Source organism: Syzygium oleosum, unplaced genomic scaffold (assembly GCF_021117445.2).
Source record: "Syzygium oleosum isolate NSW1041296 unplaced genomic scaffold, Sole_v2.1 Sole_v2.05, whole genome shotgun sequence".
Taxonomy (NCBI): Eukaryota; Viridiplantae; Streptophyta; class Magnoliopsida; order Myrtales; family Myrtaceae; genus Syzygium; species Syzygium oleosum.
In genome coordinates, this window is record NW_026607489.1 from 13550333 (window position 1) to 13569981 (window position 19649).

General features: G+C 43.4%; 1 protein-coding gene across 1 annotated transcript; it reads right to left on the reverse strand.

Moving 5' to 3' along the window:
- Positions 1 to 1207: 1207 nt before the first annotated feature.
- On the reverse strand, positions 1208 to 3617 carry LOC115661466 (9-cis-epoxycarotenoid dioxygenase NCED1, chloroplastic-like). Its single transcript, XM_030583743.2, has one exon. The coding sequence runs from the start codon at positions 3454 to 3456 to the stop codon at positions 1609 to 1611; it is 1848 nt and encodes a 615-aa protein (XP_030439603.1). The 5' UTR covers positions 3457 to 3617; the 3' UTR covers positions 1208 to 1608.
- Positions 3618 to 19649: the final 16032 nt, after the last annotated feature.

A 19649-nucleotide genomic window follows, 5' to 3' on the forward strand; every position in this document is an offset into this window, starting at 1 on the left:
TGACTAAGCCTGCTCTGCATACTAATGAAATATCCAACTCGTTCTTGCATGCTGAAACAGAATGTCAACTCGAGAGGAGATATTCATAAAAGTTGAGACTTGCAGATATTGCGCCTTGTGCTTATGAAGGTCAGACGTTGAGAGTGTTCTTACTTGAGGTAATCAGCAGGAGACTCACTCTCCGTGTCTCTCTCATAGCACTAGGGCACATGGGCATTGGAGGATAGTTTCTCAATAATTGATCCTTGCAATTTGCACGAGTTGATTGGTTGCACCAAGTGGATATTTCTTCTCTTTTTCACAACAGATCATACACAAGAATTAATTTCAAGGTGCTATCATCATATCAATGCCCTTTTGCCCACTATCTGCCAACATTAAGCATTAAAATATTCTGAGGAAAGTCCAAACCATTTCCTATTTTCAAGGAATGAATGTCCACTTCACTAAGTTCTTATTCCTTGAGGGGGAAAAATCGAAAGCAAAAAACTTGAAGATGGGAACATCATTATGGATGAATAACCCAATCTGCTTGGAGAAATCTCCCTCTTTTTCCTGGGTTTTCCCTTTATTTAGATTTGATATCATCTACAGTCCATACGACGCAAAACCCCAAGCTTTGAAAGAGTTGACTTATTTGTTGTCATCTGCAAAGATGAAATCAGACAGTTATTGAGTCAAATCAAGCTTTTGCACCCATTTTTCAAAAGCCGCACTCAATTGCTTCTGCTACGAAAGTGTTTGGATTTGTCTATTCGTGGTGGATAGTACTATGATTTTGCGCATCACCATTGGGCAGATGATGGAATTAAAAGATTTAGGAAAGCCACCAATCAGGCGTTGCCACCCTCAGCAACTTTAAGAGCAGAGACGTAACTGGTGGCGAGGGCACTTCATCATTGCATTAACGTGAGGGCTTTAAAAGAGTGTGATCCACTGTGTCCTCTCGATAGATAAATATTAGATCCACAAGCAACTTGGTGACCCCCGAAAGCATCCATTCCTCATTAATCCATCACACGATGCTCCTAATGAAAATAGACCAACCGTCACCCATCCCCATGAATAGACTACCATTAGTGTCAGCTGCCACTCTGAATCTTCCCTTCACAAGTGAAATAAGAGATGTCCCATTGGGTGAAGCCATAGAGAGCAGAGTGCTCAGAGAGAGAGAGAGAGAGTGATTGAAAGAAGTAAAGGCAGAAGATACAAATATCACTATACTTATATCTTTACTTAATATGGCAACAATCACATGACTTTCTTATCTTATACACATCAAGAAGTAGGAGAATAAGAAGTAACCAGCTGAGCTCCATATTCCTAGCTACATCCAAAAGCTACAAGCTGGTCCCTCAAAACCTCCTACTCTACAATACAAACAAAAAGGCCACGTAAAAAAAATTGAAACTTGAACAACACCCACAAAAAGTGATGTTACTCTGAGTCTGATCTTGTAGACGAGGAAATTCCGGGGACTTATCTGCAGACATCCCTCTGGTAAATCTCCTCGTTTGGTCACCCGCTCCTGAACGCTTAAGAAACTATATACTGGATCATCATCACTGTAACTAGTTCAACCTCTACACAGAGTCAACCCCACTTAAGCTAAGCCTGCCTCTCCAAGTCCTTGGAACTTATGAAGGTCCCATGGAATCCGTAAGGGACTCTTGATGGGAGCTTGACGGTGGCTTCCAATTCCAGAGTCACCGCATTCACAATCTGCAGCTCCGATCTCCACTCCTTCTCATCGTGTACAAAGGCCAGCACATACCCATCATCCTCCCTCTCTGATTCCGGACCTCTGGGCACGAACATCGGCTCGCCGCCGTATCTTTCCTCTCCATACATGTACTTCCTCACCTTGCCTGTCGACAGGTCGACCTTCGCGAACCCGGAAACCTTAGGCCACGGCTCGGCCAGCGCCAAGTACGCGTACTTGGTCTTCCTCCCGAGCTGGTTCCGGTTCACCATCCCGGCCTCCAGATTGATTTGCTCCGACTCGGCGATGATGCGGCGCCTCGTGGACTTGCCTGTCTTGATGTTCAGCCTCATTTCGGATAACACGCTCTGCAGGCTCTCTTCGGACTCGTTAAAAATGGAGTCCGGCGGAGTCATGCACGAGCCGATCACCACGATCTCGTCGGTCTCCTTCTCCTCCCAAGCGTTCCAGAGATGGAAGCAGAAGCAATCGGGCACTTCTATCCACTTGATTCCGGACGCGTCGCTCGCATTCTTGTCGAGGACTCCGAACCGCGACACCTTGTCCTTGTCGTAGATCACCGGGGAGCCGCCGCGGATCATCTCCGGCAGCTTGAACACCACCTGCTGGTCCGGAATCACGACAAAGCGCTCGGTGATGGCGAAATCGTGCATCATGGTCGGCTCAGCGAGGGGGATCTCGACGTCGGGGGACTTCTCGCCGTCCTTGGAGAATCGGAAGTACTTGAGGTAGGGCTTCCGGACGACGTCGTAGCTGAGGGCGAACATCTCGCCGGAAGCCGGGTCGATCTTCGGGTGGGCGATCATGGGGGAGTCGAGCTGGCCGGCGAAGTCGTAGCGGCCGACGGTCTCGAGGTCGCCGGAGCGCGTGGCGCGCACGTGGTAGGGGAGGTCGTCCTCGGACATCGCGAGGAGGTGGCCGTCGAAGTAGACGAGGCCGGCGTTCGCGACGCCCATGCCATTCCCGTGGTCGACGAGGCCGCAGAGGCTGCGGGCGTAGAAGAGCATGAGCCGCGCGATGCCGGAGTGGCCGTGGAGCTCGCCGATGGCCTTGGGGAAGATGGGGCGGCCGAGGCCCCGCTCCTGGATCAGGCGGTGCGTCTCGGTGAACCGGCAGGCGTAGCTCACGGAGCCGCCGGCGGAGAACCGGACGGCGTGGATCATGCCGTCGCCGTCGAAGAAGTGGTGGCCGGCGACCGGCTCGTGGAGCGGGTTGGCGCCGTTCCGGACGTACACCCCCTGGATGCATTCCGGGATCTTGCCGATCACCGGCAGGGAGCGGGCGACCGGCTGCTCGGGCACCGGAGCGAAGTTGCCCGAAATCTGGACTCTCGGGTCGGCGGTTTTGGGCAGCGGGTGGGTGCGCTCGTGCGAGACTAAGGCGGACTCCACAGCATCTAATGCAAGCGAAGCAGCTCTCTGTATAAAGTTCCAATCTTGAGGCGACGAGGACGACGAATTGGAGCCGGAGTTCTGCTTTGTGGGCTTGGTGACGGGAGAGGGAATGGGAGGCTGGGAGGGAGCTTTCTGCTCGGGGAGATGGAGAATGGAAGGGGTGTGGAGAGAGCAGGCGATGCTGCTGTTGGGCTTATCCCTGGGCCTGAGAGAGCCCAAGTCCAGAAGAAATGATGGAGAGGACTGCTGCGAAGAAGACGAGAGAAAACTGGACTTGAAAGCAGCAGCGGCGGCAGCAGCAGAAGCCGAAGAAGCAGCGGCCATACTTGATGATACCATGGGGAAATCTCTATTGTGGTGAGGGGGGCTACAGCAGAGAAGGGCAAGAAGGCTTTTGTGGGTTTCGTGTGCTGTTCTCTTCCCGGTCTGTATCGAGGATTTTGAAGGTGGGTTTTTTATGTTGTCTGTGCCTGGCTTGCGAAGTTGAAGTTGGGCGTGTGAGACTGCGAGTGAGTGAGTGAGCGGAAGCAGAAGAGAGAAGGGGGAGGAAGATAAAGATTGTCGGGCAGTTGTTGTGGGTGAAAGAGGGACGGGAAGGTTGCGCTATATATATAGGGCGAGGAGGAGGCCCATGCAGGTCCACTTCAAGCCGAGCAGCAGACCACCACGTGTTTAGATTTGAGAGAGAGAGGAAGGCTCAATAAGTGTGCGTACGTGTTTCTCTCTTTCTTCTTCCGATTTCCACTTTTCTTTACCTTCTTGGAAGTGCCCCAGAACATGGCTGTGCTCCGCTCCATGACACGACCCCAGTTATACTTACACCCTTACCCCTCTAATACACTTTGTTAATCAACCAAACAGGACCCTAAATGAATCCGATCGATGGTTCCAAAGTAACTTATCTGAACTCGGATTCCACAAAGCTTCGGTTTCTTGCCGCATTTCCCTGTGCAACACTCATTTTCGCACACGTCGATCTTGTGGCAAGAAATTCGAGGGGCGCATCGCGCAATCTTGATCCGTCGATTCTGTTCTATCAGATCTCCCGTAAGACTCGTATGATACGGTATCTGCAACGGGTCGTGTCCACGCGAACTCCGTCCACTCGACCCCACCTTATACACGGCAGGATTTATTTTTAGAATAGAAATAAAAAGGGAGGGGACGACTGTTGCTGATTGGCCCATTATGCGTGGGGGGAGGGGGGGTTTAGGAGTGGATGTTGGCGAGATGAACGTCGTTGCCATTGGCTCATCATGCGCGTCCTCCCCAATTTCTCCCTCTCCGAAAACGAAATTGGGGGGGGGGAGTCGCGACCGTGACAACCGACCCCCGTACACGTGGCAACCCCTTGCCGGTGACCCTAACTTTCCTCCCCTCCCCACCCCCCTCCCCCGCCCCGAAATCTCAGGTCCGCATCATCAATCATGCCCCCACACGCTTTACCTTAGCTTTCTCGCATGCAATGGTCATTCCCCCATTGGTCACCTCACCACCCCTTTCCTATTCTTCTCACTTTCGCCCCCCCAAAAAAGAGAGAAATAATAGTTAGAAAGACGCAATCTTTCTAGAAATATCAATTAGGGACCCCCCCCCCCCCCCAATAAACTAATGCTCCACGCTGATAGCAAGGTCAATCTTTTATTCCTCTTCTACTCTGAGAATTTCGGGTTCTATTTTATTAATTATTTTCCTCCGGTTTTCGTTTACCGTACTCAGATTTTGCCGTGCATCACGCATCACCTTCCTTCGGGGACTGAAATATATGGAGATCCACCGATATTATTATTCGTTTTTTTTCTTTTTCCCTTTCCTTCGGCTGAATAATAGCATGATGTGTGCAACAATATCATCTGATTAAATTGGTCAGCGTCTTTTTTCTTTTGTTTTCTTTCCCCCTTTTGATTAGATTGTGTTGGATCCATCATCATATGAGATGGGTACCGATTATGTATCCTTACTTTCTTGTCTGGGATTATTTCCATTCTAAGACCGGATCTTACGAGATATCTCTTCATCAAATCGTTCCTCACACAAAACAATCGAGATTTTGGCTACAGTTCCGTGAAATTATTGAGTATGGTAGGTGCGTACCATCACTTGGGAATCGAGCCGAGTGGGGCATATGCGAGTGCTGTGGAGGAGGAGTTTGCTAACCAAACTCCCAGCCCTCCAAAATTACGAATAAATTGAACATGAATGCACCTGTTAACATTCGTGTATCTTGAAAATGTCAAGTGTTTCGGATTTTTAAAGACACCCGAAATGCCTGAATCGCAAGATTCAGACGCAACTTCCGAGCCGTACTGCAGGCAATTATTACAGACTTCAACGCTTAACAGTGAGTGATATGCCTTTGTAATTAACTCACCGCGATACAAGGGAGAGATGAATGGAATCGTGCCGTTCGTAATTAACTCTATGCTTTACTCCTCCAACCACCCGTTCAACCAGCATCATCTCTAGGTAAATCGGGTTAAATTTATTCCCCTAATTCGAGCAAATCTCAACTCCTTCCCCAATGATGCCTACCAAATCCCTCTCAAACATTAGATGGTCCCCTTCCCTTAAAAGGAGAGACAGATAAAAAGCACTATAGTTAGGTGCCATCATCAACGGGGGATTGATGCAAAAGTGTCCTCCCCCCATCACGAACTCAAATCTAATTCGCCCTCGCACCTAGAACTTGCCCCTTGCAACCATCGACTTTTCTCCCACCATTATTTCTCGAAACCATTTAAATATATATATCTAGTCTTCGTCTTCAGTCGAAATTAGCAGGTAGAGAGATTCCTCCTTCTTCAATCTTCTTCTCTCTTCCTATCGACTTTGCGATCTCGTGGAATTTGCTTTCGATTTCCCAATCATGGGATAACAACCATATCTCTTCCTCCACGTTCTCTACCATACGATGAATAAACTACGAGAAAAGAAAGAAGTGGGATTATTCTCCCTAATGTCATGGCTGACTCCAAACCCCTATAAGGGTCCTATAGATTATTCCCATATCATAGACCGTTGGTATAAGAAAAACTAGGTTGTAATGATCTAGATGACAAATGCCGTGACAAAACAAATATAACATTCCTAAGTTCCATACGTGTCCGTTTAGTGACAAGGACGCACTTGTAAGCTATCCCCGATTATTTTTAATCGTAATTCGGTCGCGGATTAAAAAAAATTATTAACTCCTATCATGAGGGTAATCATAGAATTAATTTTTTGTGTTATGCGCCCCATCTCCCCCTTTTAATTAAGACAATTATAATGAGAATTCTTATTCTTTCCTTTCCTTTTTGTTAGCTTCCTCTATCTTTCGATACTTTTTGTCAGCTGACGTTCATATAATATTGTCATCGTGTTCCTTATGCTCGTGGCACACAACAAGGTTTTTTATTAAGGGAATGAGATTTGTTTAGTCAGGTGGGATCTCTGTCATCGCAAAAGCTGAGCATTATCCTAGGTAATGCTTCGTTTCTTTTATTGTTGCTTCCTCTCGCGACAACGAATCCCCCCCCCCCCCCCCCCCACGGTAAATCGACTTTATAAGTCTTAGACTTATGTCATTATACCGAACTAGTAAATCTGCTTTTCGGTGGCAAAACAACGGAATAATGCTGAGTAGACTGAATGAGTCACCAGCTTAAGTTATGTTCTTGTTAAAGGAGTAATTAAAAAGGGGTTCAATGAGGAAATGCAATCCGCGACATCTTGAGCGATACGCATGGATAGAAAGATTGCGTAGACTATACAAAAGGAACGGCATGGAGTAACTCGTATAGACAATGGAGGCATTGCTAGAAGTTCACGGGCCAATAGTGCATGCACGATCGTGTTAGTTGAGATCCTCAATACGCACCTCCAACGGTGTCGATCCCACGACGGGTCATACTAGTCAATTTCGACGTTTTTGGAACCATGATTTGTGATTTTGAAAACTATGTGTGGGAGATGGAAGATGTACTGTCATTGATTAAGTTGTGACTGATTTCAAATCTAGGTTAGGAAACATGGTAACGAGTCATGAATCCATTAACAAGGTGATAACAGACAATAGATGGCGTCATAGTAACCATGATGGTTCCATACATCCCCCACCGTCTATGATCCTCGGAAAGTGTCCTTCGACGCTGATTGATTTCGTATCCTAATCAATGTTGCTTTGACGAGCAACAGGCGAGGACAAATCACGAGGACATGAATCAAATTTTAATCTCACGATAAGCTGAACCTGGATAGTTCTTTGCTAATCTTGGCCTCCTGCTTTCCATCGTACGCACATGAAATGCACTTTCTCAGGGGACTTTAAGCTAATTAAAAGCGGGCACAAATGCATGAACATGTACAAGAAACGCCAACCTAATCTTATCATTATCTGATAATGGTAGATCACGGTACGATGTGCAGATTATGGGGGACAATATGTTGAACGTCTGTCCAAGCAAGACTGTCAAAAGTTATGCAAACCCTAATTTTATCGTCTAAACTAAGTCTACGTTCACATAAATTCCACATGCATTGATGATGAATGAAATCTATGAGATCAGACAAGTAAGAAAGAGCACATAATGAGAGAGCTTGAGCATCGTCTCATCTCCATGCATGCTTGAATTGCTTAAAAAGTTCAGAGTTTGCAATGGTTACCGGCTCGTCACGTGTGCACACATGGTAGCACATGCATGCATGGACCATACGCACTCAAGTTCTTCCTTATCTCACTATGTATTTTCTCCAGTTTTATTCTTATCTTGGTTTCTCTCCATGAAATGTATTGCAGAATATGTCTGTGCCTTGCCTCCGACAAAGGACCGCTCGACTTGACAAATTAAATCGAGCATCTCTCGACATGCGAACGACCAACTTTAGCAAACCATGAATGTTGATATAAGAATCCTACGGCCATTGTTGAGCATCGAGTCATAGTCATATATTTCCATGGGGATCACTCTCTGGGACTAGCAAACCAATACATCACATAAACTTTAGCAGGATAAGACACCCTTCAATTCAACGGTGTCAGTTCATGAGCTTTAGAGACCTGCTGCGAATTTTTAACTCGCGATCCCACAATAGAGTGGAAGATAATGACCCTCGAGTTTTATCCCACTAGGTCGATTATCTCGGTAGTAGTCTTATCAAGTTACTTAACATTATCAATACAACGTCACGGGTCTCCTAATCAGATGCTCATATATTCAAGTCATTATTCTGTGACCAAAACCTTTGTTTGAAAAATACTCGCTCTTCGTTCATTGATATTCGAGTCTCGAATGATTACGAGCAATCATGGACATGTGCAGCAGACGACCAAACGATCGGCACAAAATCAATAAAAAGGCCAATCTTTGACTAATTCAATTTTATAATGCAGGCATTAAAAGCTCTGTTGCAGCAAGACAAAAGAAGAGCTCTTAGCAAGAACATTGAAACATCATATGGGGGAGATGGTCCCATATGACTGCATATGCCCTTTTCCTCGGTTTCATTGTCTCTACATGCAAGTTGCCGATTCTGCTCTTTAAATATCTTTTAGCATTTATGTTAGATAGGCCACATATGGACAGTTCGAGTCCATCACAGGTCAAATGGAGAGCGAGGCATTAACAATCAATGTTGTACAGAAAATTATTATATGTCATGTGAAAATATTGGAATCCGAGGCCAACCGACTCCCACCTGAAAAAACTGCCAACTGTCGAGTCCAACGAACCTGCACTAGGTTCTCCTCGGGGAACTACATTGATTTAATTGAGTTTAGTTTAATGCGATGATGCTTTTCGAGGCGGTTGATGCCTCCATGCAAGGAAGAAAGGCTACAAGCTCCAAGAAAACATTGGGTGAGGGCTTCGAGTCGATGCACTTGGTGTTTTGTTTGACATGTACATGCACCCAACAAATTAGAAATCAAGCACGAGCAATGTACAACATTAAGATGAATGCATTTTGAGTTGAGACATGAATCTCGGGATAAGAGCTTCCACCCTCGAATTGCGAGAATGGTTGTGAACATGTTACGGATTGGTAAAGTTAATGTTAGATCGGGCATGAATTGTATGTCGACGGTGTATAAACACATGGTTTCTTTAAATAAATTAGCCTAGGAATCGTTTTTTTTTGTGGTATCTTGGGGAGAGAGAGAGAGAGAGATTCCATATGCATTGCACTTTGGATTGAGAGAGAATATAGGAGAAAAATAGGGGGCTTGTTCACAATACGGTGGGTAAAATTGGGTGTGATAAGTAATTCATTGTACACTATATGTAGCATATCTTTGTTTTTGTACGCCACCGTATAGACTCATTTGACTCCAAACTCGACATGACATTTTCCACATCGCTTTGATTTGCGGGGAACAATGTCATATCACAAAAGGGCACGGTGACGAGTTGAACTCAGTCCGATCCCGATGAGTTTAAATTTTGTCAAATTGTTGACCCCTAGCCTAGTCCCAACTAAGAAAGGACGAACCTCGCCGACCAAAGAGCGGCGACATGTGGGATTTCTTGATTGATCAGCCGTAGAAATCTGACCCATTGCCTCGTTGAACCGAAAAATCAAAGAGGGTTCAACGAGGAGAAGGTAAAAAGCACGCTTGACTGCCGATTAGACCTTCCGTGAGGACAATGCGTGGATTCTATTGGCCGAGCCTTGTGGAGAACATCGTATGCTGTCGATCGCCCCGCCCCCCCGCCCCCCCAAGTGTCGTGTAATTCATGAAAAATGTGAAAGCTCAATGATTGTTGTTGATAGGGAGAATATGGAGAGCCGACTTTTTGTCATGTGTGTCCCAACCGATGTGGACAATGCGTCGCGTACAAATCGGACAAGCTTACGTGGAGCCTCATGAAGGTGGCCAGGTGTCACGTGGCATCATAGGCCACTTGGTTCTCCACCAATTTTGTTTTTGTCTGCCCCTCCCACTTGTGATTTTATGGGAAATTTGGACGATTTCGCGCTCAACCTTTTTGCTTCCGTCCAATTTCTTGTTGTATTTGTCGGGATTCTCCGTTCATAAACTTAAATCAACGAGTTATGAGACAATTTTTCATTCGTACTCATATATCCGTTCATATGCACTTAGTTGTTGTAGCTAACCATTTATGGCATTTACAATGCCGCGTGAATAATATGTAATAATGTGTCAATACACATAGCTATAAACGCGATTTGAAAAGAAAAACTACATCTCCCAAAAAAAAAAGGAAGCAAGCATCTCGATTATTTTAATATCTTTTTTTCTTATTATTTTAAGGGGCGATAGAGGCTAGAAGGATCGTCAATCGTGATTTGAATCCCCTTAATCTGGGATCCAAATCTATAAATTCTAATGATGGTCGTTGGGTAATTATTTTTGGAGGCACTCGTACTTTCAGGAACTTTCGCATGGGGAAAGTACTCAAAGAGGCCTAATGCATTGGTACCAATTCAATCAAAAACTTTTTCAAATGGATCAATTTTTTTCTTGGTCATAAAATGGATTTATTTAGACCTAAACATTTTATATTTATGCTAATTAAGTCAATCCAACCAATTTTAGCCATAAACCATTGATATGGACGCTGGCCAGTGATGACATGGTCATTTTTTAACAATGTTTTAATAATTTTTTTGATTTTGTTTATAACTTTTTGTTTTTCTTTTGTTTTTTGTTATTATATTATTTTTTGTTTTTTCTTTCTTTTTTCCTTTCATTTTGAGAATTAAAAAATTAAACTTTTAAAAAATTATTAAAAATTGTCTGTGTCAGTGTTGATCTTGCCATGGAAGACGGCTGGCGTCCACGTGAGCGATTTTCGACAAAGAATGGCGGAATGGACTTAATTGGTACAAATACAAAAGGTTTATGATTGGATTAGTCCAAATGAAAGGTTTAAGACTAAGGGTGCGTTTGGCAACCATTCTATTTTCGAAAACAATTTCTGTTCAAAAAAAAATTCTTTTGATTTCGTGTCCGGGAACAATTTCTAAGCATTTAAAGGTGTTTGGTAACTGCACAAAATTTCTATTCTTGGAATAGAAAAAGAACAGAAATGCGTTTGGTAACTATACAATCTTTTTTATTAATAATATTTTGAATTTTTTAATATTTCTTTCTTTTTTTTCTTCTTCTTCTTCCCCTTCCTTGGTCATGGCTAGGTCGCCGGCGCCGGCGACCGGCCACAGGCTAGGAAGAAGAAGAAAAAAAAAATTTCTTTTCCATTTCTGATTCTAGGAACAAATTTTTGCAAATTTGTGTCCGGGAACAAAAAATTTACCAAACGGATTTCTGTTCCAAAACTGATTCTGGGAACAAAAGAATAGAAATAGTTACTGTTTGGCCGGTTGCCAAACGCGCCCTAAATCGATACCAATGCAATATGTTTGGAACTTTTTTGGTACTTTCCCCACTTTCGCATATACAATCAAAGAAACAATTCCAGGGAAAAGGTCGTATGAGAAGTGGGTTTTGATTCTAAAACTCAAAAAAATTCCTAGGCTAGAAGTTTGAATTTGGCAAAACCTTCGGGTCATGACATGGAAAATTGCACCACAACTCAATATACTTTTTATATGAAATCAAATCAAATCATAAACATCTCAATCTTTCGGATCGAGCCGTAAACCTGTTACCTCAATGTGCAATCAAGCACTAAACTTTTTTAATCGGTTCAATCAATAGTCCACAAACGTTGCTGGAAAACACGATTAAGTACTAAAAATTGCGTTAAAAATTGTAATTAAAGGATGCTACTTAAGCAATCATAAGCAACGCATAGGAAATTGTAGATATAATTTCATGGAAAGAACTCGATTGCAAGCTTCGAAAATCTGAAAATCCCCGATCCGGCAGGTGTGATAGGAGCTGTGTAAACATTCTCAATCCGATGGAATCGAGTTCATCCACGTAAACGTAATGCGTTGGAGATTTGTGGAGTTAAAGATGGGGGCAAGATTAGATTTGAGATGTGTTAGAGTCGTCCATTCCCCAAAGCCAAATGGGCTTTGAACCGAAACCTTGTCATGTTCCTGCCGGCTTTCTGTCGGGCGGGCCCACCCGCTTTTTGACCCGCGTCTTTCGGGTCTCCGTGCTGACTCTTCCCCCCCATCTTCACGAGTCACTACGACCCCACCCTCGCTCACTCAACGTGGTCGAGCAATTTCGCACATTATTGGCGCGCATCTTCTCTCCGAAAGAAGAAAACAGAACAAGATAAACCGCAAAAAAAAGCCATATCATTTGCGTGTCCTTAATGGGCATCTACCGATCAGAGAAACCGTATCGAAACCTCTCGACCCGTTTCAAGCCGAGCATTCATGAGTTTTCATATAAAATCCTCACGCGACGATTGGCTTGGACGGACAATGAAACGGAGCTTGGGAAAGACCCCGATTACATACATCTTCACACAATCAAGTTGCAGATTTCATCAATATCAAATCGAGAACTGAACGGTGCTAAAATTACTTATTGCAAGTCGCAAGGATGGGTCAAGGCCTCGCTTGGAGTTTCGAGTGAGAAATCACTAAGTTATTCGAACAGTAATTTTTCGAAAAGGGCAGGTGCGCATGGACACGAATCATGTAAAGGATCATCTAGCTGGTTTTTTTTCCACCCATCTTGATCGACATTACATGACAAGGTGTGAACAGCGGGTGCATATCAATGATGCCAACGATCGTGGAGCACCAACCTTTGTTTTTTTCCAAACTTTTTCTTGCACTGCACCCATGGAATGTGGCTGAGCCACGTCCTGGGGGCCAACCTCCATTGTCGAGGTGTTCAATTATTCGACCTCCATTGTCGAATATATATAATGCTGAAAATCTCCCGTTCCTCTTTCGAATTGGAATGGCTCGACGATGCCTCTCTTATTGAGCTTTACTGTGACGCCTTGTGCATAAGTTGGCTCCATCTCGAAGGTGACCCGCATGTACCTTGCAAAATGGTACCGAGGACATCATTATCCAGACAAGGGTTCCGCCATTTTCACCATTTTACTAAACCAGGTTCTCGTGCTGAATCCAAATTTGTCTAGAATATCCCATTGATTCCAATCCAATCAAGAGAGGAAGACAGACACCTGGCACCTGCTCGTACAGATAGCCAAAGTGCTTCCTCTACATGTCCCCCTTAGCGCCTTGGCCTTAGTCCCATCCCGACAAACCCCGCCAAAGAAAGAATGCTGCTCGCCAACTTTATCTTCTCCTCTCCTTTATAAAATTATTGATGGTGGTGACTCGGCTGAGTCATTGCATCTGAAGACTTCCCTTTCCCTTCCAGTGGCATTATTGCCACCTATGACTAGTTCATTTCACACACCTTTTTCACGTCGTCGTCGGGATTATTCATCAACGGAAAAATTTTAAATTAAATGATGATAGAAAAGGGGAAAGGAAAAGGAGAAAATATCTTCTTCCCTCCTTTGCATTTTGCGTGTTGTTTCTCTGAAGTGACGGGAACACGAGTAGGGTCAACTCGAATTCACCGGATGAGCGGTAAATGAGACAGATCGTCGCTACTTTTTGGATCCCGCCTTTGCATACTATTAGTGATTATACAGTATAAATCCAGCATTTGTACAGTTGTTCGGGCCATCGGCGATACCTGCCCGAGTCCCCCTAGTTTGTACTCGATATACAAAACGATTCGGGGCGTATTCTACTTAAGAAGATCCGTATATAAACCTGTTATGAAAAGGTCGGTAAACTTTATCTTTATTATTGGAGCCATGGAAATCGGCATGGCTGATTAATGTGTATGTAGAAGCTGATACTATCGTGTTGGGGGAGATGACATAAGATGTTGCGTAAGAAATTCATAAAGAAAATCCAGTCTTTCCTTACCTAACTACGTGTGATGACTTTGCCTATCTTTTTCTAACCGACATTGTTTGGTTGGATTCGTGCTACATTTATACTGTTGCCTTATCTTTGCTGATCCATCGGGTTTGTTTAGTATTAATTCTTTTGGCCAAGGTATGTAATTATTCTTTGAGCAAGAGTGGACTGGTCAAAGCTTCTCTAAAGATGAGAGCTATGGACTATATGGTCCAAAAAATAAAAAGATGAGAGCTATTAACAGTTCATAGTTTCTCCAGCACATACAATTTTCAGATGATTTTGGAACTCCGCTAACCCCTAATTGGGATTGGACCCAAAAAAAAAAAACCCTAATCGGGATATTAAGAAGAAGACTCTACTCGATAACTAGTGAAGTCGTTTCAAGAAGTCATCGAGAGAACCCATGGAGCGGATAAAATCGCACCAATGAAATATGATAAGTTACCGACTCTTTCCATTGATAAAATGTTTAATTCAAATTGCAAATTCAAATACGTTAGAGCGTCCTACAAACTCATCGAGTGATTAAAGGTACCATTTTACCATACTCTTTATTACAATACAATGCAGGTTGTCGCGCGAAATCCAAAATTAGATATCTCTTCTTTAGGGTGTGTTTGTTTTATGGAAAATGGTTAATTTAAAAAATGATCATCCGAGTCATTTACAAAAATGATAAATGAAATATCTTCATCCTCCATAAAATTATTCAAGCATAAATTATTGTCAATGATAAAAATATTTATCATTGCTTAATTATTTCGATTGACACAAGCGATCAATTTCTGTCATTTTTTCGCAAAATAAATGGGGCCTAAGTTATAAGTGATATAATCACGTGATGAAGAACGAAAATTTGGAAAGTTCCAGCTAATGGACGACTCCCTCTCCCAAAAGACTTTCACCTCTTTTCCCCCGCCCCTAGCCAATTAGGCGTATCCGAAAGTCAATCGATTCGGAGGAATTTTTAGAAAAAAATTGGAAGCACCTGCTTTTTCCCATTTGAGATTTTTAAGGTTAGATTTGGGATGCGTCCCATCCGAGGAGTTTTTCTTTAAAGCAAAATAAAAAGAGGAATTAATACGGTCACACCAATGAAACGTGACAAGTTACCAACTTTTCGGTCGATAAAATGTTTAAGGGTGGGTCCGTTTTGCGGAAAAAACTCGATATTTGAAAAATATTCTCCAAAAAATGACTGGTTATTTCACTTACAAAAATTGATCAACAGAAAATATTTTCATTATCAACAGTAATTATTTTCGTGAGCGATGAAAATATTTTTCATTCGTTTATTTTTTAAAGTAATACAGACGATTATTTTTTGCAAATGTTATCTGAATATCAAGCTTTTCGTGAAATAAACGCAACATAAATCGAATTGTAAATTCGGATACGTTATGGCGTCTTACGATTCATGGTACCATTTTATCATACTCTTTAGGATTAATATCAAGAAAAATCACAAATTGGTATACTTTGTGATAAATTTATCCGTAAGTAATTTTTTGACCACCAAAAAACCTCAAACCGGTACACTCGTAACAAATTTACCTTCCGTTAAATAAGATTAATACCACGAAAAGCCACAAACTGATAGATCTGTGATAAACAGAGGGGTAAAACCCTAAACTAGCATACCCGTCAATTGTCACGCGCCATCTAACTTAGCAATTTAACGGAAATCAGTGGAGGGTAAATTTATCGCGGGTGTATCAGTTCGGGAACATACCAGTTTGAGATTTTTTTATTTTGCAAATGATTTAATCACGTGACGGAGAAGGACAACTTTGGAAAGTTCCGGCAAATGGACGGCTCCCTCTCCCCCGAGAGACTTTTTTTGAATTTTTCCCCCGCCCCAATAGCCAACTGGGGCGTGTATCCGTAAAGTTCAGTCAATTCCGAGGAATAACTGCACCGAGATTTGATTTGAAGCGCCCGCCTTTTTTCGCCATTTGAGATTTTTAAGGTTAGATTCGGGATGCGTCCCATCCGACGAGCGTTTTTCCTTCAAAGCAAATTTTAATTTTTGTTTTTTGGCCTGCTAAAAGCAAAACCAAGTGGCCGTCGCAATTACTAAAGCGAAGGGGGGTTGGTTCCTATTTAAATAAATAAAAAGAAAATCGGCCCCGCGCCCCCCCACAAACAGTGCAACGGTCAAGAACTGCCGCCAAGCGCTGACCCCGTCGCCCCGAGACACGTGGGCATTTCGATGCCCCTCCCCTCCCCCCCACCACCCACCCCCGACATAATGCGACACCTGAAAGCGCGTCCGCGGGCCCCACCCCGCCGACCACGGAGATCTCGACACGTAGCCCCGGGGGTGGGTTTGACTTTGACCCCCCCCCCCCCCCGGGAAAGCGAAGGAGGAGAAGGGAAGATGAAGGAGCGACCGACTCTTCCGTCTCGCTCAGGTCGCTGTCAAGAGGTGAAATCGAAGCGAAAGGTCTCTCTCACCCATCTTTTTGCGTTTTCCACAAACCGACCGCACTAAGCCATTTTCCTTCCTTTTCTTCTTTTCTTTTCTTCTCCTCCTTTTTGGAGGCTTTCTCTATCCTTACGCATGAGAACTGCGCTCGAACATGGAAGTGGACTTACGTGCGAGCCTCTAGGGTTTTCTTTTTCTCTTGCCTTGAATTATTTGGCCTCGTACCTACCTCTTGACCGTGTCAAAATTCCGTCTTTCGGTTGGAATTGGATTTGGATTGCTGGAAATTGCTTGGAAACCCACCTCGTGGAAAAAGGAAGGGAAAAAATATCTGGGGGACGACCCGTTTCGAGGGGGGGGGGCCTAATTCGTCGCGTGCAGATATTTTCCGGGACCCATTTTGGTTCTTCTTCTTTCTTCTTCTTCTTCTTCTTCTCCTTCTTCCACAGATGATAGAGACAGAGGGTTATACCAAAAGGAGAGCCTGTTATTGTCTTCATGCGTGTGCGCCTCTCATTTTATGTTTATTCTTTTTCTCTTTTAGTAGTCTCTCTTGTAGATTCGAGTAGCTTTATCGATGCGTCTAGATGATGAACAAAGCATGAAAATATAGATCCCATTGCTCTATAGGAAGCTTGAGCTTTTAGAGTTTTTGAGCTCTCGTCTAATCTTATCGATTACGGTTTTTTTACAGAAAAATACCAAAAAAAAACTTTAACATATTGCATTGGCACCAATTTAGTTATAAATCATTCAATTGGACCAATGTAATCATATTCTTCACACATTGGTACCAATTCAGTCCATCCGGCCAATTTAGACTAGAAATTGCTAACTTGAATACTTATCGTTTTATGTGGCACGACCGACGCTGACGTGAACATTTTAAATAATATATATATTTTTGTCTTTTTTCCCTTTATATAAGCCGACGAGGGCCAACAAGCCTCGGACGGCCTCGCCCAGGGCCTTTTGGGTGCATCCAACTTTGGGCAAGGCAGCCCTCAGCGGCCAAAATGAAGGAAGAAAAAAAGAAAAGAAACAATAAAAAATAAAATATTATTTTAAACTATCCACATTAGCGCCGTTCTAGCCATGTAAGACGGCTGGCATCCACGTTAGCGATTCTGGCCTAAATCGGTCAGATAGACTAAATTGGTACCAATATGAAAAGTTTTAGAACGAAATTGATCCAATTTAAAATTTTAAAACTGAATTGGTACCAATGCAATAGATTTAAAACTTTTTCGATACTTTCCCCTCAATTATTATCGCCTTCTTTAAGATGGCATTTGATGTCCTCCTACATAAATTTCAAACATGGAAACTTTTAGGGCGCGAATGATAACCATTTTGTTTCCCTATTTTTCTATTTTTTTTGTTTTCCGGAACAAGTTTGGAACAGAAATCCGTTTGGTAAAATAATTTCATTTTTTTTATTTCTGGGACAAATTTTGACCTAGAAATAGATTTGAAACAAAAATGAAAAGTTAAAATTTTCATCTTTTCTATTTCTGAAACAGAAATAAAAATAACAACTCTTTTTTATTGCTCACCCTTGCCGCCCATCGCCGCCTACTCGCCGCTGGCGGCCGCCCGTCGCCCCCCGGCCGTTCGCCGCCGCAGCCCACCGACCGTCCACCGCTGCCACTCCCCGGCCTATCCGCCGCCGCCACTCGCCAGTCGCCCGCCACCTCCACCACCACCGCTCACCGGCCGTCCGTCGCCAGCCCTCGCCGGCCCATCCGTCGCAACCCGCCGGCCCTTCCACTCTCGCCACCCGCCAGCCATTTGCCACTACTCGCCACCTGCCGGCCGTTCGTCGTTGTCTGCCGCCGCTCACCAGCCACTAGGACTATAAATTTTGGATCGTTATTAAATGAATTTCTATTCCGAGAATTGAAATTTCGTGTCGTTATCAAACGCTACTTTTTGCTCAGAAACTCGACCGGGAAAGAGAAATAGAATTTTCTATTTCTAACTCAAAATAGGGCCGGGAAAGAGAAATGTTTTCATTCGCGCCCTTAGAGTTAGGATTGCTTTGAGAGTACCATTGACAACGCCCCCTATTCCAAGGCTTTATTAGCCACGATACCGAAGTAACATATGATTAGGCAATTTGCACGTCTTGAGGTTCTTGTTCTGGTAATATGCGACATGGAGTGCTAACAAATCAAGAAGAATTGCTGTTTACGTGTCGAAATGCTTATTCAAGCATCTGTATCGCAACTCTATATTGGTCGTGCATTGTCCAAATCACTAGAGGCGGCCGCATATTAATCGCCAACCTCTTAATTTGAATTTTTCGACTCCATCTGCATGGGGGGTTCTTTGAGCACTACGAAGTAGTTTCGTCTGAAATTAGTATTTGCTTTTACATGAAAGTTTCTTGTAGTAGACCGGCCAATCCCTTTGGTCAGAGACTGGGGACGGATCCACATGACTGCATGTGTAAACCAACCGACAAGAGAGGCATCGTAGGAGCATCTTTGGACCGACCAAGTGAGTATCAAACTTTCGTGATATGACTACATCATATGTAAATTTGTTGAAATTGCATGGAAGACCCACCGCCACCATCGATGGAGTTATCCTTTTGTAGCTTAGCTACATCCCTTTTTCGGGTGATACTACTGCGATGAGACCGAAAAGAGACAAAACCCTTTTCTATATCGTGTCTTATTGGACTGGAGAAATGGGTTAGTCGAAGTTCATTACTTCATTATAAGCCCAAATAAGATGTATCTTCCGACGTGATTTTGAGTCTGATTTGGACGGATGTAACATTGATAACTTGTCGTGTTGGTGATGATTTGTGGCCTTAATTATGCATTAGGTATTTGACCACTAAATAGGAAAACGTGCACCAACAACAACTCTAATTATGTATAAATTATTTCATTAAAACCGGTTTTTTCTTTTATCCTTGGAGTTCCTTCTATTTGAATCACGACGAGCTAAAAATGTACGGAGACCCACCGTGGGGTCATCATCACGTGGCTAACTTTATGACTTTAGTAGGGAGATTTTTCCAAAGAGAAATTGAAGATAACCATATCTGAAAGGAATGTCTCCCGTCTTATAGGACACGAAAAAAGTTGAGTCCGACTTCTTTTTGTGCCCAATGAGTTCTATCCCCCAACATGATTTGGCCTCCCCGGTGTTTCCATCGCACGAGCCTTTCGACTTTCGTTTGTTTGGAAAATGTAACGTTTTTGGAAAATGTTTTCCGGAAAATCATTTTGCAAGAAAATAGTTAGCTTTCCTTTGTTTGGTGATATGT